The sequence below is a fragment of the Triplophysa rosa genome, linkage group LG21, assembly GCF_024868665.1.
Source record: "Triplophysa rosa linkage group LG21, Trosa_1v2, whole genome shotgun sequence".
In the NCBI taxonomy this organism is placed as follows: Eukaryota; Metazoa; Chordata; class Actinopteri; order Cypriniformes; family Nemacheilidae; genus Triplophysa; species Triplophysa rosa.
The window spans coordinates 7,603,684-7,630,414 of NC_079910.1; the positions used below are offsets into that span (position 1 = coordinate 7,603,684).

Genomic DNA, 26,731 nt, shown 5'->3' on the forward strand with positions numbered 1-26,731 from the left:
GACGAGAGAGAGAGAGAGAGAGAGAGAGAGAGAGAGAGAGAGAGAGAGAGAGAGAGACCTTTTTAATTTCATAGATTAACAATGTGTGTATACTTCACTACAGTTTATAAAAAATGTGCATCAAATGCTTCACTACTGATTGGTAAACGCTTACTGTATTCTTTTTGACTCTATGTTATTTATTCTATATTCTACAGTATTTTCCAAATACTAAACTTCACACACAAAACAAGCAAACACAAAAATGCAAATGGGTGACTAATCTAACATCATTTTGAAAATGATCCAGAGTAAATCCACACATATTAACGTGCCCGGCCCCAGCTGCATGTGGAGTTCATAATACGTGTGCTATTGTTAGCCCTGTTCACACTGAGAAGCCTCACTTCATGCACACACTAATCCCAGGAGTGGCCGTCCCTACTGACACACTTATCAACTCGCACTGGTTTCTGAGGTAACCGTTGTCAGGGAAACTACCAGAGAGGTGGTACGGGAAAACTACAGGTAGATATCCAGATAGTCAAAACTACAGTGTCGGTTTTTCTCGCAAAGTGCCACTTGGAGCCGTGTTTGGCAGGTAACGGGGAGCAATCTGGGATCTTTATTTGTTCAAGAATGCTGGCCACATCTGTGACTGGCACACAAAATGAGCTGTAATTTTTCTGCTAAATGACTTTTTATGCATTTGAAACAGCGGGAGGGAGGGAGTTTGATTTCGGGCTGTTATCTACTGCGCACCAGATACGCTCTACAGTAAACTCACCACATGTGGCCACATCAAGGATATCAAACACTCAATCAAGCATGTGTCGCCCTGTGTTGTTGCAGTTATGAGTGTGACTTACTCTCTGTGACAATACGAGCCTCATTAGACACAGCCGTGCCGAGTTCATTGGACGCGTAGCAGTTATATCTGCCCCGGTATTGGTGGATTGGTCCATCCTTGGCTGTCAACGTAAAGGTTCCAGAATCTCTGGACACCGACAGATGCGGGTCTTTGGATGGGTCGAACTCCACACCATCTTTTACCCATCGGAACCTTGTAAAGAAATAAATGAGACCAGAGCCAACTCCATGAATGCAAATAGTTTCAAGAGATTCAAGATTTGTCACATACACAGTTATGTATAGAAATATAATCTCTATGGACTGTGCAAAATATTAAAATATAAGACTAAACTAAATTTAGAGAATGTATAATAAAAAGTTACAATAATATAGATAAAAAGTATATGAAGAGTTTGGTTCCAAAACTCAGTTTTTACAATTGTTCAGAAATCATGTTTTTTATTATGTTTTATTGTGTTAGTTAGTTAGCTGTATTTATTTAGTTATTATGGCTTAAATCAAAACAAACCAACTGCAGTTTGATTGATATTAATTGGAATGCACAGTAAAAATGTGATTTTTGGAACCAAACCCTTCATATATTAACTAAAATTGAAAGAGAAAATAAAAGCTAAATAAATGTAAGGAGGGAAGGAAAAGAAGGAATGGTAATGGAAAGTAATATTTAATATAACATAAAAATACACTGGGAGTAAACAAGCAAACAGATGACAGGGAGCTAATATAAATGGATTAAAAAGTCGTTAAAATCGAATTTTGTTTTGTTTAATACACAATTAAAAGGGAATTTCATGAATGCAATCCCACCAATTAAAAACAAAACAACGAAAAAAATAATTCAATTAAAAATTCATTGAAGTAATAATAAATGCCATTTAAAAGCATTACATATACAGGCAAATCAATGAATAACTGTGAACACATAGAATGGATACTGACGTGGGTGGGGGATTCCCAGTTGCCTCACAGGTGAGTGTGATGTCATCCGCAGAAAAGGTGGTAACAGATTTTGGTTGGGCTGTAATTACTGGGGGGCTTTTTACTGCAGAGAAAATTTATAATCAGACATTTACCCAACACATTCCTGGAGCTGCGAAGAATCATAATCATAAAAATAGAAGCAGTCTTCTATTTCAAGAAGCCTATTACAAAAAGATGTGGATGTGTTAGTCGCAGTGATTAAGGCGCCCTTCCATTGAACTGCTGTGATCACATGACAATATTCAAAGCAGCTTAATAATGTTCTGTGTCACTGACTTCATACAGAACAGTTTCCGTTTGAACCTCAGCAGCGTTCTGGACCCCTGAATCCCGTAAATACACTTGAATAATTCCAATAGGCATAGAGAAACTGAATATTATCTATGTCATCAGAAACATCGAAATGAAAGAGGAGATACAGTGCAGAGAGATTAGGTATGCACAAGATGTTCGTCAAGTGTCATTTGTTTTATGGATGAGTAGACTGTGAACGCATTCGAGAACGAAACAAAATTGAGACTAGAGAAATGGAGATGCAGAGGTATGATCTACAGACACAGCGAGTGAGGCTATAAACAAATGCTTATACAGAACACATAAAAACACAGATGGTGAGGAATGGTACGGTAGAGCAATAACTCACTTTGAAATTCATGCTTTTAGTCTTTTACTTGCACAGATGTACTAGTAGTTTATTGACTGGCCGTGGAGTTAGTGAGAAGGAGCTTGATGTTTCCAAAAACCTTTCATTTTACTGAGGCAGTAGAGCACAGGATGAAGTGTTTAGTATTGATTTGACTACACGGGGCTAGGAAGATGGAAGCCGAGATATTTGAATTTGAATCTAGATAAGCCGGACAATCGTGAGAGGGGGGGGGTGAGGTCATGAACCATCGAATGGACCATTAAAAAGATATCCAAATAGGTCATTTTGGTAATCATTTACTCTAAACATTTTCATTTTTTTGTGCATCAGTTTAATTATTATAACTGGTGTGAACATGCCCCACTCCCTTTCATATTAAACTATCTTTAATGCATTTTGAAATCGTTCCCACACTCCAGAACATAATAAACAAATTTCTCAGCGAATCAATTTTGGCTATCCCTGCAGGCTCTTTTGTGTTATTAGAATAAGTTTGGATAATTTAGTGTTAAGTGTTAATGGATTTGGAGTTGCATGGAAAAACATCAAATGGGCAGAAAGTGTAAGATTCCAGAAATACTTACAGTCTTTTATTTTGTCTGTCCAGTGAGTCAGTGGAAAGGAGAAAGAAATCTAGTTAATTTACATTCATGCACCACCATGTTCACGTATATTTGACACGCATGCACACATTCAGAAGCATGTACACACATACAGTACACTTAGCTGTGAAGGCCACGATTGCTATTATACTCATTGCTTCTTACCCTGATCCAAAAACTTTACACTTTTATCTTTTGGCATTTTTTTGGTATTTTAAATAAGAGTTTTTAGAGTTTTGGGGGATTGAACCTTTTTATTGACAACAAACATTCTCACATTTTTTAATAGGAGATTGTGCTAGATTTTTGTCATTGTTCATTTGGCCCCCCACAAGTACAGCAAACAAATACACAAATGCACTCTACATTTTTTTGCGTTATGAAACAAATCTTCATCATGACGTGATTACACTATATTGGAGGCTCGAAAACAAAGAAACCACATTATGCCAAATCAGACACCTGGACCATAGTTTAGCTGGCAGAGACCCAAGAGGTACGCTGGAGATAACAAGATGCTTGCAAAGCAGAGCTAAAATAAACTCTCGGTCTAGCTATTTTTCCTCTTCTCAGTCGTTCTTCAGCCCCAACGTCTTAATATGAAAACAATTGCGTTGAATGCTGAAAAACTGCAGCACAGGCAGTAAGAGAGGAGCGGGGTGTGAACACAGAGCATATGGGCTGTACCCAGTCGGGCTGTGTGCTGGGTGCACATTTTAATGCAGGAATGTCATTGATTCTCAGTGGTCAAATTTATGTCCATGTTTCCCATTTAAAGGTCACTAATCTTCACCTTTACTCTTGGCGTAAAATTTCATCATGTACTCACTTCTCTTGTGTGTGTGTGTGTGTGTGTGTGTGTGTGTGTGTGTGCGTGTGTGTGTGTGTGTGTACAGAGGCGTAACAGTGATGCCACTGACACACTGACACGTCTCTGAAATGTGAAATCACAGCTGAACAATAATAGCAACAAACCCAGTCCTGTTTATAGCTTCAGGAAGCTTGTAGCAGGGGCGGATAAACTGATGTTTTCACAGTTCCCGCTCAGGTGGGTGTAAATCACTGCATTCTTGAGTTTCCATTGCAGTCAAGAACAGCCCTTTATACATTTGGATCAATAGTATAATCAATTGAGCAATTAAACTTAGTAAAATGTACATTCTGCTGGAACCTTTTAACTAGTCTCAGATGCCACGCCCACATACCGCTCACAAAACTGGAAAGCACTTTCTCAACCTGGCAATCTAATTTCATTAGCTGGCCAATTTTTGGAAGCACCGGTGTCGTGCCGAAAACACACTCCCTGCCAGATTATGCACCCCCCCTCCTCACAATGGTTAGGGTGAGGATTAGGTGTTAGGGGAGGGGTTAGGATTAGGATTGGGTGTGGGGAGGGGTTAGAATTAGCCAATCGGACAGCGTGTTATTGAAGGGGGTGCAGAATCTGGCGGGGAGTGTGTTTTCGGCACAACACCGGCACGAATAAAAAGCAATGCAAATCAGAAAATAAAAACACATACACATCACATGCATCGTAAAATCCCGCACTCACATTTGGATGGTATATTGATGGTGGCTTGACCAGGCCTGGTTGCCAAAGCTATCAGGAGGAGAGATAGCAGAGGGTGCAGGAGAGCGATGCATCGCCCCCTGCTGCCCACCTGCTGTGGTGATGGGGCAGGCATTGCACCTGCTTGCAGGCACAAACACAACCGGCTGGGAAACCGCAGATAATCCCACTCAGAGAAAAGCAATCGTCCAATCCTCACTCGGTTTGTTTTCCCTCTCTATCGGTCAGGTCCACAACCTCCTGCAAAAGAAGAGAGGGGGAGTCAGAGAGGTGGAGGAGAGGTGGAGGAGGGGAGACCCACATGTAGAGAGAAAAATGACTCAGGCATCCACACCGCCCAGGACAGAGGGAGTGATAAGAGACAAAGGATGCAGAGGACAGTATTGAAAATAGAGGAGAAGGTTATGGTGAGACTATAACGTTATCATTGAACCCTTACAAATACTGTGGTGGTACAGTGATGGTATCTGAAGGCACTGGCTTAGCATCGAATGGTTATTATTTTCACATGCTACTCCACAGATACATAAACAGTGATTTTAGTACAGCGGTACCTTTTTTAGTTCGTGAATGTTGATATTTGTAATTAAAGAGGTTTTTTATGGGATTTTTTCTCATTGTTTAAACCATAAACCATTTTTGTGTGCCATCATAAAAGTACTGCCTTACTCATCCTTAATACTGTAGTCTACATTACAATGTTTTAATAAGTGATTTCAATTACATTACATTTATTCAATTAGCAGCTGCTTTTATCCAGAGCGGCTTACAAATGAGAGAGCATTTAACATTTTGTAAATGAGCAAAACAATAACTGTAGATTACAAAGCCATGATTTCATCTTACGAATGTAAATTGCATTGCCAGTGATCACATCTGCCATCATGTCAGTTATCATACATTAAAGTATTAAGCATCAGCTAAAATGTCTGTATTAGTGGATTTCAACTAAAAGAAACAACAAGATTGCTTATGTGTTGAATATTCCATAAATTACAGGAAAAAAATCTTGGTTCGCCCAAAAATCTAAATTCTATCATCATTTACGCACCCCCGTGTCAGTATAAACCGGAATGATTTTCTTCTTCAGACCACAAAATAAGATATTTTAAAGAACGTTGGTAAGCAAATAAGGTAAGCAAACAACATTAGACTCCATTGACTTCCAAAAAAACAGGGACATTTCTCAAAATATCTTCCACAGTAGAAAGAGTCACATACATGTTTTAAAATACATGAGGGCGAATAACTGATGCTAGAATTTTTTTTGGGGGGTGACCTATCCCTTTAACACTGGATACAGTATGACATTCATAAAGGCAAGCTAATAAACCAAATAAACTTCCTTATCAACATCACAGAGCACTGTAGCATATCATTAAGCATTTCATTCAAAGCGCTGGCTCTCTCAGAACAGACTGATGATTATGGTCATTAATAGATGATGGTGAATGTGAGAAAAAAGATGAATACAAAATGAATGTCTGAGGTTTTTTTCAAGGACCTTTTTAGAACATGAAGATAATCATCCATCAGATCAGCCATCACTCACGCCACAAGCTTATGAGCTACTCTGCAGGAGTTCTCCATCTGTACCTGGTCTTGCCAACTGACACCGCAAAAGGCCCACGTTTATGCCTCTACTTATCAGCACTATCATGAAATCAAACGGTCTTTTTTATTAATTTATTGCTTTAATCACATTACTGTAGAAGACTCCAAGAGGATGGTCGAAATTTGTATTGACTTGGGAACAGTGTGTCGGAAGCAGCTGGCAGCTATGGATATGGGTAGCTGGGCACCGCTGTTTCCCACTAGTGCCAAACCCTGGAGCTAGATGACCTTAGAGAGGTGGAAAAGGTTGAAGAAAGGGGGAAAACATCTTTAATTCACCCACCCACACAAACAAGCACACACAAAACTATGTTGAAAAGATCAGCATATCTTTTTGAAACTAGTTAACCAAATAATAAAAATTCCAAAAAAGTATTTTCAACAGGAAAGAATCTCAAGGTGAGGACATACAGCATTATAGAAACTGATGTAACTACTAGATGATTTGAGTTAGCAGTTGAGCCCACAAAATGGCACTTACAGGTCACATATGGAAGATCATACACATAATGTTGGTGTAGGACCTCAATCTCAGATTACTCGGCTCATTAAACCCAGTCATCTCCCATGAGCCCTGTGCCCCCAAATCTCACAGTGAAAGACAGAATTAAAGGACAGAAGGAAGGAGGGGGGACAGTGATGAGAGATGACAGCTCAGGCAGTAATCCCTTCCCCCATTAAATCACAAAGCTGCCCGATCGATCAATCACCTATCAGCTCATTCCAAGATGAGACGGACCATTGAAAAGATTGTAATCATCATAAATCCGTGATAACCAGTGGAACATTTATGACCTACTTCAGAAGTCCAAACTTTGTGTTTTGGGGATATCAACACAAAAAATCATGGAGGACACTAAGCGGAATTAATTATTGAAATGGTAAATGCTGATGGTACAAAGTTTCTTTTTATTACAGTAGTAGCACAAAGATTGTACATCAAATCACTTGGATTTACATCAGCACCATTAATACAAACCAATCAGAAGGTGGCTGTGTCAGCAGCCAATTAGAAACCGACTATGCATCCGTTAACCTTTAACAAACGTCCTCAAATGAAAATGAATCGAGTCAATGAATCAAACCTTTCAGTACCACACGGTAGAAGACAAGACTGCGTGGTGTGACCTTGGCGTTTAGCTCGGTTCATTGGGACTGAGAGGTGCTGAATGTTGTGCCATTAGCCCAGTCACACACCCACTCCTGAGGGAGCCAGCTGTCATTCAAACCACTGCCCGGTAACATGTATTCAAAGAGCAGCCGGTAACTAGGTGACCAATTCAAGCATGACTGACTTGAAGGGAATAATGGAGGAAGGGAGGGGTCTAGGGGGCAGAAAATGTCTGATATCAATGCAACCAGTGTCTGTGCTTCAGGCAAACACGGCTTGAACCCTAACATGCTGATAAGAGTCTTATACATGGAGGCTTACATGACCACTATTGCTGATGTGAAAGAGATTGACAACCGTCAGGAGTGTAAGTCTCTTGTGCAGCTGTTGGTGATAGTATCTATCCCTCATTACCTAAGGTCATAGATTAAACAACATTGACGCGTGCAGCTGGGGAGTACCAATGGCAATGATGTGCTTTCCGCAGAACAGATGTGCATTCAACTCAAAAAGAAACAATGGCGTAGTTTCTGTGCCTCCGAGAATTGATGCATCATTCCACATAAACAAATTTGGTAATATCACGCCTCCAGCGATTGAACGGCAAACAAATCATTATCTTGGTGAAACAGAGTGTGTGACTTCACGTACAGCATATTCTGCTCGATTATCAGTGGAAATGTGAAGCATATACTGTAATCACAGAAAGTTGCGAGTGGAAATAAATCACAGCAAAGATTATGCGGATCACAGATTTCAGAAAATTACAGCATTTGTAGACTTCTTAATGTGAGGACATCAGGGAAAAGGGATGTGTTCTCATTAAAGAGCATTAATAATGGTCGTTCTCGCAGGACGAAGTGAGATGTGGTATAATCTTTAGCAGAGCAACTCGCTGACCACTGCGGCTTGAGAGCGGAACGTTTCCTTTCTGTTAATCCTGGTATTCTTATTTCTGCCATTTTAGATAATGGACCAATTTTACAAGTCTGTCTGAGTCTTGATCCCGATAGTCTGGCCTTAAAGTAAATATGTGCTTTAGAATTAAATAACATAACATTAAACAACATAAAAAAGCAATATAGTTTTATATGCTAATGGTAAATTTTCAGTTACCGTATGTAGCGACTCGGCATATTCATATAAAATGAACAGAGTTTAAATTGTATGGTGATGAAACTAGATTTAATTATCATCTGCAAATATTTCTTCTTCAAGCAACTAGTGAAAATTTGTAAGTATGCATCGACCCGTTCTCACAATCAGAAAAAAGCCCTCCAAACAATAGCATGTTCTGTGGTTTCAGAATTGCAGCCTCAATAATACGGGTTTATCCAGTGAAAGTCATCTGTAATATGTGTTTATAAGGGCTGGGTTCCGTCATGCCTCCTCTTTAAATATTTACCACCTCCAACTGTGAAGATGCGTGTCAGAAGAGAGAAGAGAAAATGATGGAGGGGGAGAATAAATGAATACACGCTTGCCTTCCACCCCGAGACCTCCCCGAGGGTCTGTCTGTCTGGAAAGCCAAGCGACCAGGAAAGACAGACAGATCTGAAAGAAGAGAGCGGGGAATAGTAGGTGGAACAGTGATGTGACTGAAAGTAATAGGAAAAAAGAGGAGTGGCAATAGACAAGGAGATGCAGAGGGGGGTCTGTAATTTGCAGAGACCCCCTACAGGGTAAATTATTTATAACCTGGCCTTCCTGTCGGTGCAGTTTGCCCTGAATTCACCTAGATTCATAATTCATATCAGTTTGTGTACCAGATATTTGGTCTGGGGCCAGATCGGCCCTGTTTGTCACAGTGTCTGGGTCTTCTTGAAAATCAGTATCTCTTAGGCATGAACCTGTTGCAGGTAACTCAAGGGTTACGTCTGTAATGAGAGATATATAGAGCAGAAATAATAAACGCCCCTGATCCGAGCAGACAAGCGCCACACAACAGGCTGCATGCTAGATTACAGATTATGTTGATCTCATTACACAGAGGTGATGGAAGTGAAAGCAACACTTATTACTCCCTAATAAAAAGTCAATATTCTATCGAGACAATGCGATGATTGTCTTTTGAGGATCTTTAAGGGAAGATAAACAGGACTTTACATCCCCTGGTATCTTGCAAACTCTCTACTTTTCGCCTGGATCTGGATAGTTCTATATCGCACACATATTGCCACACTGCTGACTTCAGGCAAGATTTTTTGCTTTATTGACTTGACATCTTATGCAGTTTACCCAAGGGTCCCCTGTGTGGATGTGGCCTCTCATCTTCATAAAGGCCTCTGATGTGCGTCGACAGCACTGCAGAGCACAGGAGACCAGAGAGCCGCCTGACAACTGACCTGTATCTTAGATCCGCACTGATGCAATGTTTGTGGAACACTGAATCAGCCTGAACTATCACAAAGATTTTTTTTAAAGATTTTTCTTTATTACACTTGTTCATTTCACATTCTCAGTGTCTATGTAGGCTACGGGTTGATATCAAAGAAAAAAATACTATAGAACATAAAGGTTGTCAGAGGGGCTGCTGCCCACTCACTCTATCCCCGTTGTCATGGCAACGGGGTCTCCACAGCATCTCCCCCATACAGTACATGGACATACAAATTCAGTTATTCACATGCACGTGCGTGCACACACACACACACACAATCAGAATCTGATAGGGAATCATGTAGCTGCTGCATGATCAAGACTGCAGGACTTGTATGCTTTAAAGTCTGATTCTTGCACACACACTACAGATAAAATTTTTGTTCTGTAACGCACTCAGTTGATGACATGACATCCGTTCTGTTGTATCACTCAGATTTTTTCTGTGTTCTAAGAGAGATCAGCCACCAGGTTTTATTTATTTATTGATGTTGTTCCCTTAAGTCACAATAAAAACAGAGGGAATAAAAGAAGTGCTGAATAATTCACAAGTCAAGAAGTGTGTTTCATTAGGTTTGAAAAGGGGGTATAGATGTTTCCAACAGAGCTTGGGGGGATGGGAGGGAGAGACGCCCTAAGATCAAAGATGTTCTGATTGAATAATAATATAAAACATTTATCTGATGGAAAGAGAGCACGAGAAACGTGGGAACATGGTGTCTAAAAAATGACAACGTTTAGAGAAAAATAACTAGGGGATCACGATCTAGAGAGTTTAACATTTTATAGAGCTGACAGCAACACGTGTAGCTCCATATGGATTGGTTAATGGATGTAGATATTCAGATCTTAAAAGGTATAGTAAGCTGGTTTTACTGACATTTAGGAAGCACTAAAAATATTTGTATATACTGTATAAAACGACCTTTTATTATACTTATTTACAACTACCACTGAATCGCTTACAGATCCAAACTGGATAATTGAACAGTCTACTGGTGGATTAAAAATGATGTTTTTCTTTTAATACCGTTTTGGGAAAAAGTAAATTGATGTCAACAGTTCAAATCAAAGCACTTCATTGGTTTGGAACGGCCGCCTACATATTCACTGGCACAGGCATCTAAACGGGCCACATTGACTTTGTTAGTGTCATTTGGAATGACATACTAAGCCTGTGAAACCCCAGCGTTCATTAAAGAAACACCTCTGGTGCTTTGGGACGACGCATGACATGCACACTTGGCCGGTCACCCAATTACAAATTTTACACTATTTCCATAAACCAGCAACGATGACTAATCTCTAAAGACATTGAGAAATTCAACAGTAAAGAGGTAATTAATATGACAAATGTTGCTTTACAGCTCTTGGAGTGACACGCTAGTATGGGACAGATGCGAGTCAGACGTGGGAAGGGGGTTCGGGCTCATGAAAACATTAGCTCTGTAAATGCGGCAATGATAGCTTTATGAAATTAAGCGGAAAACCCATTACCACTGACCTTCTGTCTATACTCCCCCTGTCAGTCCACTTTTGTCAGGGCGGACCATCCTTTTGCCTGCAGTATGTAGCATCTCAGTTGTCTAAATTCAACCATGACTTTGACCTTCGCTACAGATTTTTCTCTTTTGATACACAACCTGATGTTGTGCACCTGTATCGAGGCTGGATTGCTTTTCTCACGGGCTGTCAGGGAGGTCAGGATTAAACCTGATGAGACAGGTTGAGGGCGTTTAAAGGAGCTGTCTGCTGTGGACAGCTAGGACAGACACACAGTGTTCTACACTGACAGACATGAAATGGGGCATTTGACCCAGGCAATGAACCAATCAGAGACAGCTTTAAATAATACACATAAAAGTTGAGGTTTGTACTTTTTGAATGTTGAAATTCTTTCTACTATGTAAGTTTAAAGTGCACAGATTATGCATATGGAAACCATAGGTCGGCTGATTTCTGAAGAGTACACAATGTGGCTAACAACATTGATTGGTTTGTATGAGCAGTCCGATCAATGTCTGGACGGGACGTGACATGACCACCTGAACAACGAAAGAGATTAAAGGTCCAGTGTATGAAATGCAGCAGCACCTAGACATAGTTATGTATATTATATTGCATTTCTGTCAATAGATCTTCCAAAAAAATACACATTGGACCTTTAATTGGGTTTTGTCCGTATTTTGCTAGTCCATAGGTCAATGTTTCTTAACCAGGGGGTCTCAAAAAACTTCCAAACATCCCTCAATATAACTTTAAATGAATTAGAATAAGACAAAACAAGCATAAAAAAATGCACTAAAATAAGATAAAAACCAAGATATTTTTATTAGTTTTTGGTTATTTTATATAACAAACAGACAGAAAATGAAAGTGGGGGACCTTCAAATACTGTTATAAATTTTAAAAAATGTAGACACAGACCATATAAAAAGTAAAACAATGATTCTCAAGACAGCCACTTACTGTAACACAGCAGAAGAGAAAGTAATTGCAAAAAATTGCATATAACAAAACATTTGTGCAATACAGTCCCCCCCTCGCCAAAAAACATAATCCGGTTCATTTGAATAGCCCAGTCAACAACCTTGTTAAATCCTGAAAAACATTTTTTTTGCATTACAATAAAATTGACTACAGAAAATTAGCGTGTCACAGCAACCCAACACAGGATAATTAAACCCAGCACATCTCTGAGCACGGCAACTCAATTCATCCTTAATAAGGTCTGGACCACACAATTGTACGAGCGCATATCATTAGCATGCCCCGTGCTGTAGCTGCCTCGCAATCTGAGGGCTCCCGTGTGATGGAGATGGGGTTCTGGCTGTCAGTAAGTGTGCATGAGCGTGCACGGAGGTTTTAGAGGTCCCCTGGGTTCAGCGATAAGTGGAGAACACTGGGGGGAACGCAGCTGTCGAGGGGTCGTGTGACACGTGGGGGCCATGTCAGACGCTCCCCAGGGGAACGCACGCATACACAGTACACACCTTCATCCAAACTAGATTGATGGACAGCCCTTCTACACTACCAGCCCTTATTAGACAGCAACGCCCACTATGAACCTTTTCAAGAGCTGGTAGAGCAGAATGATAGCAACACAAAGGCTATAGGTTCAAATCTCAAAGTAGAGGTGGGGATGCTCAAACAGTGTGTTTTGAAACTAAACATTGAATAGCTTAGTCTGTGCGTATAAAGCTGAAAAAGGAGAAAGAGTTTTAACGTTGGAAAATGCAAACAGATCGGATTTTAAATAAATAAATGTAAATACAAAGCACTCACCCCTCAAGCACTATACAGGAAAACCATCCAAGTACTCAAAGCCAAGCAGTTATTCAAGTCCGTTTGTCTATTCAGCAGTCTCGGACGCTATCAGCCATTTTAGCTTTGGATTATTCATGACTCCCCATAACTTGCTTAATTATCTAGAAAGGCGAATCACCAAGATCCCTTCTGCTGCAGCGGATGGAAAAATCGGCAGGTGAATCTAGACTACGTCTCATCGGCATTAGTGCTCTTATATGCAAACGAGAAGTATTGACAGGTCAAGGTCAGCCCCACTTTAGTATGCCACAGGATTTGCATTCAGAGACATACACATGAAAGTGAAACAATATGGGCCAAGGTAAACGGAAGGATGCGGTTCAAATTTTCAGATGTTCTGATCATTAAACCCCTCGATTATGCACACCGGAGGAACCTGTCTGCACCAGCTCCATTAACTTTGCTGAAAGTTGTAAAAGCAGTGCTTACTCCTGAGTGCTCCAGATATAATCGACACAAGCATCTCTCGGGAACTGCGAATAGAGATAGAAAGAAAAAAGTGAGGAGAGAATGTAATGGGTGAGCAGGCACTACCGCCTGTAGGCTCTGCTTGTCTTCTATAGGTCGAGTGGAGAAGTGATATGTGAAGATTGAGTCGAGATATTTATTCTGCGTGTGCTAATGCTTTTCTATATGGATCTAATCTGCACTGAAGACGTTTAGAACCAATTTCAGTCTTTCCAGTTATCGCACGCATACACGCACGCACACGCACACACACTCATGTCTGGTTTATTATCTCCATGGGGACAGTCCATAGGTGTAATGATTTTTATACTGTACAAACTGTATATTTTATCCCCTAACCCAACCCCTAAACCTAAAGATCATAGAAAACTTTTTGCATTTTTAGATTTTCAAAAAATATTGTTCTGTACGATTCATAAGCTTTTTTGCCCATGAGGACCTCAATTTTGGTCCCCACGGTGACACGAGTCCCCATGAGTTGGTGTGCATTCATGTTTAGGTCCCCACTGGGATATAGAAACAAGACCACACACACACACACACATCAGGCTCTGATAACAAGTGAAATCAGTTTGAACCGATTTGACTGCCATTCAAATGTCTTTGTCTGAATAGTGAGAAAACAGGGTCATGTTGGCTTGACAGTATGCTGTGAAATGCATACTTCATTCCATACGGGCTCATGCGTTTGAACAGGATGCTAAACCTGAGACCAGACCGGTGTAAAAACACAATGATTTATTCTGGCATGCTCGGATGGAGAACGGACCACAGAGCTGTCCAATACTGTGACGCTAGCAACGTGTCAATACTAGGCCTGCCTGTCTCTTTTTCACACCAATCACCATGACAACCTTCTGACTCTAGCGCCACACAGCCATACACCTCCCTTCCCCCATTCCTCTCTCATCTGTCGCTCCTTTTTCCTGGCACAACTTCCTCTTTTTCCCTTATGTTTCCCACAGCACCTGGATGGTTGTCATGACATAGTTTCTTTCATGTTCAGGCTGTCATTCATGGTTAAAGCAGACAACATCTTAATATGTACGTTCATACAGTAGTATTAACACTGCACATTTGCTAAGTATCAGTAAGCAATATTAGATGAGTTGCACATTTGCAAATTGGCCACAAGTAAAATTATTTTCATATAATTTAAACAGCCTGTTCTCTTTTATACCATGCAGTGTTTCTGAGCATTGCACATCCTGTCTGATCACTGAAAGAGATTAAAACTGTGAGTGTTATAGACCATTTCAGCAGCAATAACATAAACAAACATTATGTGGCCCAAACTTAACTTCTGGTAGACCTCCACAAAGAATCAATAACTGTTGCGTAGTTTTAGTTTAATTTAATATAATTAATATACGATAACATTAATATACATTAATATTAATATAAATTAATTATAAAACAAATTGTTATATTATAAGCAAAAATATACTGAAAGTTAACTTCGGGCCAGGCGCGCGCATCCATTCAAACCATCTATAGTAAATTTTGGAATGTAGCTTGTCCAATCTGGTTAGAGGATCGTCATTAGTTGTTTTTAAATAAATTTTTATTCACTGCTCATTAATAAGTTCGCAGAACAGAACTGAATGTAAAAATAGTCATTATTGTGACAGTTTGTCTTATACTGCAATATAATCTGAAAATTGTTGTTGTTGTCTAAAAGGATTTTGCAGTTCATGCATAAAACATTAGTTTTATTAGTTAGCAGTCACAGCAGATTTTGAATTTATCAGTTTGTTTTTGTTTTTAGAGTCTGTTAACACAAATGGAAAACGTTTGTCCTTGGTACAGTACATTACAAGCATTGCTGTCATCTGCTTAAAGACCAGACATATTCTTTTTCAACATTATAAGACATTTGATAGATATTACTCATGCTAGAAAACAAGAATGCAGTGAAAACAAGAATGTATTGCAAAATATCACAGCTGTAGTCAAGATTCCTCAAACATACTAATCTGTCTGCAATATAGTTAGTTAGTATCTCTGTGTTTTGCTTTTGCTAAAACTGTATGCAAGGTTTAAAGCTTTTAAAAGTATGTAAGATTGTATTTGTATGTTGTTTGACTGTGTTTTAACAAAATAACAGAAAATGTGTCAAAATAACACTTCAAATGTAATACTTTCTAAATAGCCAAATAATGGGTAATATAATGCTCATTTCTCATTTGCAGGAAATCTCTTTATCTAACCTTCTTAAATGTCAAGCTCCCACATACAGTATAATCAGATAAGGGCATACGGGTGGGGGGGTTTGTTCTTGTTAACTAGCCGTCTCCATCGATATCTCCAGTTAATCTCTCTACCTCTAACGTTCCATTTCCCTCTCAAATGTCTGTTTCTCTGTAGTCAATCAGCGAGACACTAAAAAGCTTCTGTATCGCTCAGCATCCCTGCACTCAGCACACATCCTCCATCACTGTACAAAAAGATTGTACTCTGTGTTCCATTAATAAAACCCAAGAGACCTTAACTTCCTACTGACAACAACAAACAAATCCACTTTATTTCCCTAAACATGTGTTGAAACTGTTCATGTGTAACTTCTCAAACCCTCTGATTAATTTAACACAATTATATAAATTACCCATTCTTTTGCATTCTGGTTGAAATCAATCATGTAGTGATTTTAGCACGGCTGCCCATAAGTCATAGCGGAGGATGGCAGACAACAAATATGTCCCTATAACAGGATGATTTTACCCCAGCGGGCTAATTATGACTGAGAGCAAGTACAGAAGCGCTCCATTTCAGACTCAGCGGTCGCATTCTTTCAACACTCACTGACTTAGACCCATCAAAGGCGTCATTATCTACAGCAACCAGCTTGGATTCAAAGCATGGTATGATACTGGACTTCGCAATGTTTGATATCAAAGCACGCAATTTAGTTTCTATGTAGGCTACTCTTTGGACTGTGTGTAATGTGATACAGCATATTCTATTTGTCCCCATCTTATATGCTTAATGCATTGCTGCTGCACAGTGAGAATCTAAACACAACATGCTGCAGTTTTTTAATCTCCTTCGTTTCCCACCCTCCATCACATCAGTAATCCGGGGGCCAGACTGTCCTTGCTTTCTTGATCATTCTTTTTTTCTGTGTCTGGTTATGTACACCAGAAGGGGACTCAGCTGTAACCAGGGCTCTCTCGCTCATCTCTCTCTCTCTCAGGGCAGATAAGAGATGACAGCAGTAGTTGGCCCCGATTCCTGGCTGAGTCTCAGAAGAAACACAGAGGGAAATAGAGAGAGAGAGAGAGAGGGGGGGAGAGGGAGAGAGAGAGAGCACATAAGGGAACAGCACTGACCTTTCCTGGGCGTTGCAGAACCAGCTGAAATGCCATAGAATGAGTGTTTGGCTACATAGATCTGAAACCAGTTGTAATCCAGTGGGTCTGAACTGGTTTTACTGGAATTTAAATTTAACATTGGACAAGAACATGAAGGTCCTTTTCGAAATCATTAAAGATTTAAAAATGAAACATTTTGTCATCATTTGCTCACCCTTTTGTTGTTACAATATCAATGTAAAATTCATAAAATTCAAATTGGTTTGAATGAGGAACAAAGGCATGCGGGTCAACTATTATCTTGTGTTACAATGGGGAAGAAAAGGAAAAATGTATACAGGTTTGAAACAACATAATAGGAATAAAATGATAACAAAATCTCTTTAATTACATAAACACGTGTAAAAAATAGCATTAATAATGACCCCTGTTTGTAAAGTTTCGTAATAAAGGATTACCCCTTACATTCAAAAACAAGAGGAATGGAATAGAACAACATTCATTACTTATTAAACAATTATTTTAATTTCAATTTATAATCGATTGGCATGAAGGCATTCAACGTCAGGTTGGCATGCTGTATACTGAGTTTTCTGAGTCTGACAAAATTCATGAGTTTGTCTGGCTGGACAACGTCAGCAACAAAACATATCATTAGCGTGTTTGAAAGATTTTGCTATTCAAACTACGCACAATAACATGGTTAGTTACCCTCCACTATTTGCATTTACCAATATTTCTCCCTGCTGTCTGCCGGCCTTTGTAGAACCACTGACATACAAAAAAATCCCACACACACGAGAGAACAGATGGAAGAAAGAAAGAGCCAGAAAACACCGCCATATTATCCCTCTAATTTAATTAAGATTTCATGATGGTCCATAATCCATTCTGTTCGAGATGCCTGATTCAGGATTGGTCAGCATATTCGACCCGGAGTCAACCTTTATTCTCCAAAACGAGGTTAGCCGACTTCCACATCCAAGCAATGAGAGACATTATCAATGGAATTAGAGATGATCGAGTTACGAGCATCACGGTTTATATGACAGGCGATCGGACGGATCCACTTCGGCTCGACCGGTGGAGAGATTGCAGTGGGAAGCCTTCCACGATGCTTAACAGAGCGTGCGAACCGCAGCCGTAGCAACAGCAGCTTACATGTCACAGGAATTTACACTTCATTGTAGTTTCTGGTACACAAGAGGGGCACTGAAATGCATGTCTAATCCTTATAAAAATAAACCAGACAGGTGGTTCAACAGTCGCATCTCTGCAGGAGAAGGAAGCCAACCGAGACCAAGACTAAATATTGGAAGGGTGAGCGTGTGAGAAGGAAACGGGGAGTGTTTGACAACAGACGCAGCGGTATTCTTTTAGCCTTAAGGAGAGGGAAGTTAGACTACATCGTGTAAATATTTTGCATTTTGCCATGCAAGATTTTTTTCAATCAGCTAAAGGACATTTTCTAATTAGCGTCAGAAGCTGATGAGATAAGCAGGAGGTTATTTACTGCAAGGAGTGTGCGTGTGGATGCTTACGTTATCATGTGTGAGTGTGTCTATGCAGTTTGTCATAGTTTATCACTGTCAGCTTTGACATTTTAATGGCAACAGGCATCATCTCTCTCTCTCTCTCTCTCTCTCTCTCATCTTTAAATAAAAATCCAGCTACACATTAACATTCTTTTTTTTTAACATTCAACTCTTTACGTATTCCCTGTCACCCCCTCACAGTTCTGTTCCCCTTGTTCTCCTCAAACAGCTCATTTCCTGCCCATCATGACACTCTCTCATTCTTAATGCGTGTCTTCATCCTGAGCCCCACCCAACCCCTCCCCCCTCGGGTCATTCGATTGTCCAAATGCATAATTACCGCTGTAAGCTTGTTAGCATGCTTTACGACCCTTTATCTGATCTCTCTCCTTGCTTTGCATCTTTCTTTTCCCCTCGTCCCATAATAAGAGCATTTTTTCAGCATACCCCAATTTGCCACCATTAGCTCCTTGGTAAAACATAACTCTCACTTCTTGCAGATGCCCTTTCATCTGCTGTTTCTCATTCCAAGCATGCATGCGGAAGAACATCTTAAGTTTGTTGTTGTTTATCAGCGTTCCGTTTCCCTGAAGTGTACGCGGAGATAGCGCAGTTAATTTTGCAGTGGTGCAGTGCAGTCACACAGACTTCTCCACTGCAGGAGCAAATCGACATCATAGAAATTCAGACCCAGTAATCTACTGCCTCCAAGAATACATGATATGCAAGATGGAGCTGGTGAAAATCAAAATACCTGTGAAAGAGACACGGCACACACTGCTCAAACAAACTAGGGTGTGATAATGTTTCTAGTCAAAAATGTAATGTATGTATTGGAGAGTAGGATAAGCTAGAAATAAGATATTAGAGCGCATGTCAGTAAATGCATAACCCTTTATGTGCTTTAAGAGCCCGTAGGACTTGTTTCGGTATTAAAGGGATAGTTCCCCAAAAAATGAAAATTTTGTTATCGTTTACTCGCCCTCTTGCATGTCATTTCAAACCTGCTGTACATAAGAAGAGATACATAAGAAGATATCTTGAAGAATGTTGGTAACCAAACAACGGCGGTACCCATTCCAGCAGTTGCCATAATTTCTTTTTTGTGCTCTACAGAAGAAACAAAGTCACATAGGTTTGAAATGACAAAAAGGCGACATTTTTGGGTGAACTATCCCTTTAACATCTTTGTTTGACAATAACCTTTCAAAGCAGTGTCAATGATTACTGGACAATTTGCATAATGTAGTTTGAATTGTGTTGGTGTTGTTGGTGTGAAAATCAAAACAAGAAGGAGGTGATAAAGTATACAACACATGTCACAGTCGAGCATATTACTCGAATTAATTTCCAGTCGACTTTTTGTCTTGTGTCCATTTTAAAATCAACACTTCACCGTGATCAACACTGTAAACAAACTATCTGTAAAAGTTTTGCTTATGTTGAGATGGGTAGGGCTGTACAATGATACTGTACGCTGCAGTGTATACATCACAGTGCTTGTCTTTTATATATCTGTGGGCAGGATCGCTGACTAGCAACAAAAGTGGGCGGGTTCAGTCAAACAGAACTTGACACTCATGCAGGATGTCACAACTGCTGCATTGACACTACAATTAATGTCTGATTCATTCAAATGCATTCAAACACTAAAGACACTTCAAATGTGATCAAATTTTCCTCTCCTCCATTAATAATCATCGACCATCCGAACGCTATGGATTATCTGAGCAAAGGCTGTGTTGTGTCTTTCATCGGTCCCGACTCGCCCCACCATGCACAGTCTTTCATGTGTGTTTCTGGATGGTTGGCATGTGCTGTGTGAAATAGAAAGACACGGTAGGTGAGATTAAATTAGCGGAGTGCATGTGGATCACACTTTCTAGAGCACTGATCCAGCAGTAATGAATATATCATGCCTGACATATATGCTTTCACTCCGCAAGAACAAACACTAAAAGTGTCACAAAACCACACGCAGCAGCTCACAGATTCCACCGGAGTCTTAGCAATGAAAAGAAGAGTTTAAGTGTCAAGATCAGGAAAAAATTCTAGCAAGAAAAGGAAAACAACACCTCGAACCAGTCCATGATTAGGCGCATGGAGACCACGATCTTTCAGACCTAGTCCAAATACATCAGGTCCTCATCTTATTTTCAAATGTTCAAATTAAAATAATAAGATAGTAAGATAATTAGAAATTTATAAAAAACAAATTATCGGTTAAAATATCCGTTTAAATCTAATCCCTTTAAAAAGGGAAAATATTATAATATATAAGAAAAATTAGAATAAATAATACATTTTTTAATAACTGTGTTTCGACCAAAAACAATTCTTATTTGTTAGTTATGATGAGGAAGGAGGCACATATCTATAGTCCCTGGTTTAAAAATATCCCTCCAGTCATTAATCTAGCAGACTGTCAGCCCACGGGCACAATATGGTCACCCGCTCCAGTGCGGGTCATCTGGTGAAAAATCTTTTAAACACCAGATTCTCATCACAGTGATGCATACATATGAAGAAATATGACAAATATGAGTAACTGCAGCTGTAGGCATCACATGAAGGTTGCTCTACTGTTTTGTTAAAATTCAAATTAGTTTGGAAAACACAGAAATATTGCTGTTTCGGGAAACTTATGACTACTCACAACATCTCAATAGACCACACATCTCCTGACGTTACGAGACAACAAAGACCCCTCACAAAGGACAGATTCATGTTGAGTTCACACATTCATTTGGTCCATAATGCGTCTTTCATTTAAAGGAGATAATAAGTGGAACTGGGGAGGTGTTTGTCAGACAAAGACATGGCTTTAAAACGCCCAACTGTGGGAGGAAACGCGGGTTCAGCTGCACTTGTTTTAGCACAGCTGTATTCTCTTCTTACAGTTTTTTTGCTTTGTTGACGGTCTCGTCCTACATGAATTGAATAGAGGAGTGTGTTAACTTCTGCTGTCGAAATCTACTAGTCAGGCCCAGGATATAAAAAAAACTATGTTGGTTTATTTTTGATTTATTATCAAACGTATGTCTGGCTTTTGGTGATTAAATCTCACAGATTTACAGTGACCTCCGTCAGCGTAGTTGATTCAGGCAGCATATTCTCCATTCACGGCCATCTCAATTGCATGATTGGTTTCATTTTGTGAAGCTTGTATGCGGAGTTAAAAAAATGCAATTCATTCTGTAGAAGCCATTATGTGATTAGAGTTCAGAAGTAATTTCTGCCTGACAATGCATGAATAAAAAACGGCATTGGAGAGCAAAAAAATCACGTGCGAATGCAGGTAAAGTTATAAAGAGGACCATTCAAAGCTTGACATGGCTTTGTTCTGTAACTAACACTTTCACATTAAAACTGACATTTTTTACACATGAACTTCACTCTCTCATTTATAATTTATAGTGTGTTTGTGGGGCTTCATCATTGACCATCATTGAACTTCACTCAGAATACTAAGATTACAAATATTTGGCTTGTTGGGCAACACTTGTATGAAGGTCATTCTGTTAACTAATGTCAATGCATTGGATAAAAGAATATCAAAGTTTAACCCAAGCTTAAAGGCATAGTTCACCCAAAAATGAAAACTCTGTCATCATTTACTCATCCTTTTGTCAAACCTGTTTGACTTTCTTTCTTCTGCTGAACACAAAAGAAGATATTTTGAAGAATGCTAATAAGCGAACAACAGTGGTACCCATTGATTTGTGTTTAATACAATTGAAGTAAATGGGTAACGCTGTTGTACGGTGTTTTGGTTGAACTATCCCTTTTCATTTTCTTGCTACTTATCATCAACTCGTCTTGAGGTCATTTTTACATTTATGCAGAAGCTAGATTTCCAGACACAGTTCCATCTAATAGCACATTCGACTCAAGCTGGCAACATCGCTTTTTAAATCACCCAATACATCTTGTGCCGACTGTCTGTCCTGCCACAGTCACTGCACTGCTATCTGCACTCCAGTCACTACTACAACAACCTTCCCAGACGTTGCAAATGACTTCAACTAATGTGTCTGTTTCTCAGTGGAAGTCGCCCGTGAGCAAAGTGGCAGCAGAGGATCTTTCCAGGCCACACGTGTTGTGGGCACAGGATGCACCAGCGACACCGAGGCCCTCAGGCGATAACCGGTGGCTGCGGAGACTAACGGGCTGTGCTGTTTATCCCCAGAGCTCCTCATCCACAACAGATGCTCTGCATTTACCAAAAGCTGTATTTCCACACCACTGTTATTTCATTGCATGCTGCAACGATGCCGTCAAATGCAGGCTATTAAAGAGACGGATGTTGAGAGTGATGTTTTTTTCCTTGGCCATTCTTTTAATAGGCCCCTCCTTGTTTCTGTAGCCTGTTCCCTTCTTGACCTTGCACCCATTCTCTCTCTCGGTTGATCCTCACCTCTTCTCACACGGCAGAAGTGCACATATATTATCGGCCCCTGCAAGGGCTTTGCCTGTCAAACGTGACCCCACCCTCTCCTCTCTTCTTTCATCTCTCCTAAATCTCTCAAGATCGTCCATCCATCTGTGCACACAGCTCAATTAAAACCTGGGCCTCTACGGAGAAGATTTCACGGTGGCAGATCATAATTTTCTTCGCAGACAGTGTTTGTGAGGTACTGTAAAAGCAAGAATCAGAGACTGTATGATGAATGTGGTTTCCGAGAGAATGGATAACAGTGCTGTATTTATTTCAGTAAGTCTGCAGTTATGGATCCAAGCACCTCTGTGAAGTCTACAGACACCTTGTCGATAATCAATTCCGAGTGATTTATCTTGGAAAGTCAATGTTGGTGATAGCGACAGGCAAATCCTTGGAATTCCTTTGCAGGGTGATAAACTGAGGATATGTGCCATGGTGATGCTATGGTATCACGTGAGAAAGAATAAAAGATGGATGAGATATCTTTATTATCTCAATTGTTTCTCCAAGACATCTCCTGCTTGTCATTCTGCTCTGCTTGAGTATCAGAAAAGATCTAAACAATCTCAAATTGTGCATAGATCTGCCAACACCAAAAGATACTATTAAAATACAGAGATTTCTAAATAAAGTCAAACATTACTTATCCATCCACATGCATTTTTTTATTCAAATAATCTCCTACTCTGCATCAATCATCGTATCAAGAGAATCATCTACGACAGTGTCAATACTTAAAAAATGACAAGGAATTCAATTTAGTCTCCTGAGCTATGAAAGAGCAGTAAATAAAATGTTTCTTTTGTAAAAGCTATAATACATAAAGCACATTGGCATGAACTTTCCTAACCGAATGAATGGTTTGCAACCTGAACTAGACCCACCCTAAATCAACCATGCTGGCGTACTGCCAGGTGAGTGTGTGTCTGCATTAAAGAGCCGGAAAATAAATGCAGGCCCCACCCAAATCAACCGCTCTTATACATTTCCTATTGCCGTCCGGCCCATTAAAGCATCGTTATTTGTTTTCTATAACGCACATACCCCTGACGCAACCAATGCGAGGGGCAGCACTGCAGACCACCGAACACTCAACACCGTAATAGTCTCATGAGTGATTAACACAATTACACAGCCCAGCAAAATGATGGGGGAGGATGGGCCAATAGCATAGTGTTAATACATACATTATTAATACGACAATGACTCGAATAAAACATGGACTTCTATACAATGTAATTAAAAAAGACAACCTGTATAATACAGTACAGTTTCCTAGATAGTTATTTAAAAAATAAGCTGGACCAAACAAACAGTGGATGTATGATCTCAGCGTTATTAAATGTAATCAAATACAGATAATGTTTGGATAACGTCAAGGTCAATATTAAGACTGGATTGACGGTAATATGCAACCTGCCCATCATATGCAGCTAGACGTGCACTAGAACAGTCTTGCATTAAAGATGAAAACAGAGGAGCCTGTTGCTGTTATCACATGGGATGTGTACAAACCACAAGAGAACTGTATCTGTTTACGGGACACTGCAAGTCAGGGAAGGAGGCAGTATTTTTAAACGGCATATGCAAATACACCTACAAAGAAATTATCGTCAGTTATCATAACACCTCTGGGTTTTTGCCTCGTCCTCATTTAACACGCTAAGTTCAGAAAAATAATATTCGCCTGCTGTAAACACCTTAATGAAATGCACAAAAACACCAATTCCTGCAGTTATTTAAATGGAAAAGGTTCCGTATCAAAGATCACAGACCAAACCCACTGCATCTCAAGTCTCAAAGGTGTGAACATTTACCAACACCACTGATCTGCAAAAACAAACCAGTTCTGTTTGACATCCATCACACACTAAACGCTATTGACATTCCTCACAGACAAACTTCTCTTCTTACCTCTGCAGGTCCTAAACGGCTTCAGGTTTCTGTCCTCCTCTGGACCTTCTGAACGTCTGCCGTTTTCTTGCGTCACTCACTGAAGGTTCTTGTGTCTCTTGCTCTGTGTCAGATTGATTGTGGCCTCCCTTCACTGCTGATGCTGCAGTGCGAGGAAAACACACCCTCTCAGGCTCCCTCTCCCCGCCTCCGATTGGCTGCCTTCTGGAGGCAGTGACATCACCCTTTTTTTCCTCCTGCTCCGTGCCTTCATTCTCTGACCATTTCTTTATTGTCTCTATCCTATTTTCCGCTCTGCATTCCCTTGGTGCCAAATGAAAAATGTCGGTGATTTCATTTGTGATTGGCAGGATCTGCTTGAAGCAGAGGGGGGAGAGTCAGTCATGCAGAGGAGTGATGGCATGTTAAATGCACAGAGCTCTTCTACAGCACCATTAAAGCTTTTTTGCGGGTGGTTTGGTGGGCGTAAGTAATGAGGACGGGAAATATATGTTATGCTAATAAGTGCATTGTTATGCAGCATTTGTAAGGTGGTACGGGAAAGCTTTCTGTCTGTCCTTCTCCCTCCTCCTGACAGCAGGATCAAATGCTGCAACGGACGAGACAGGAATGTGAGGATAGAGACTGAAAAAAAAACACACCGTCTTAACCTGTTTTTGTCTTGTATTTTTAAATATCTAAGCATTTCTTAAAACAAGGTAGATTCACTTAAAGTGCTTAGAAAACTGCTTAAATTGCTTTTGCCTGAGTTTTAAGCATTAATCTACATAATTTACTTAAAGGGATAGTTCACCTTCAAAATGAAAATTCTGTCTTTTTTACACGCCAAACCTGTATGAGTTTCTTTCTTCTGCAGAACACAAAAGAAGATATTTTGAAAAACAGAAAACCGTTGGTCCCCATTGATCTGCATTGGTTTTGTGTCCATACAAAAGAAGTCAATGGGGACCAACAGTTTTTGGTTACCGACATTCTTCAAAATTTCTTCTTTTGGGTTTTGCAGAGAAAAGAAAATCACACAGGTTTAAAATGACATCTGGGTAAGTAAATGATGACAAAATATTCGTTTTCAAGGTGAACTATCCCTTTAATCTATGTAACTTATAAAAATTTAAGGAACAAATGCAAAATGGTGTAAAAAAGTAGAACATTTATTTCTAAAACTCCTAGCATATTTTTTCACTGGAAAACGACATTTTTTTGAAAGAGAAATGAATTTCGGGCATTTTTACAACAATACCTGTTGGGAAGGAAAAAGAGGAGAAGAGGTTTTTTGGCAGCGTACTGTAGATGAAAGATAACAAATGAGTGAGACAGAGAGACAGACAGAGAAAGCAAGAGAGAGAAAACCTTTGATTTACTTAAATACTTTTAAACAATCTTGTTTGATTTGACCGGGCATGTTAAATTAAAAAGAAAATCTCTTCAGCCACTGCAGAGCCTGATATATTGTGACTAAAAGAGGCTTCCTCAAACTAGTGAATGGTTGAATAGCAAATGAATCACGCACAATTTGATCCACGAGGAAAGGGGACACGAAGCGACATGGCAGATTTTTCCACAGATTCTCATGCATGGTGGAAAAATGCAACTATCATTTTCTCCAGATAAAACCACTGGTTTTATTTTTTATCAAAGTGTCTCAGATGTGCTCCTATCTTCTCATCTAAACAAACACTATTCACAACATGCAAGCACACAGCAGAAATGACAGTCCAGTAAAGGTCAGTGTTTTTAAGGTGTACCGGAATAAATTTACAATGAGACGATCTCTTTGTTATATGACATTACCTGGCTGTGTATTCAATGGCACACGTAAATACCCACAGGAAGAGGCATTCCTGCAGTGTCTCTTGATACACACATGGTGAAAAACACCAGTCGCTGCCCTTTAACCGAAAAATATTGCCCAGCCTTCTGTTAAAGGACCCCGATTTGTGACAGGTCCACGAGCACATCCTGTAAACAGGGAATCAGGCA

At 39.8% G+C, this 26,731-nt stretch overlaps 1 protein-coding gene across 3 annotated transcripts in view; it reads right to left on the reverse strand.

Moving 5' to 3' along the window:
* The window catches only part of l1cama (L1 cell adhesion molecule, paralog a), a 35,245-nt gene extending 10,295 nt beyond the window's left edge, over nucleotides 1-24,950 (reverse strand). For 2 of the 3 annotated variants that reach the window (XM_057320014.1, XM_057320013.1), the window contains exons 1-5: nucleotides 24,752-24,950; nucleotides 4,634-4,891; nucleotides 3,064-3,078; nucleotides 1,792-1,894; nucleotides 849-1,042 (exon numbers count right to left, since the gene is read on the reverse strand). In XM_057320014.1, the coding sequence (XP_057175997.1) occupies nucleotides 849-1,042; nucleotides 1,792-1,894; nucleotides 3,064-3,078; nucleotides 4,634-4,766 (445 nt within the window). In that variant the 5' untranslated portion in view covers nucleotides 4,767-4,891; nucleotides 24,752-24,950. The remainder of the gene's footprint in view (nucleotides 1-848; nucleotides 1,043-1,791; nucleotides 1,895-3,063; nucleotides 3,079-4,633; nucleotides 4,892-24,751) is intronic. The other variant, XM_057320015.1, reaches the window with a different exon arrangement.
* Nucleotides 24,951-26,731: the final 1,781 nt, after the last annotated feature.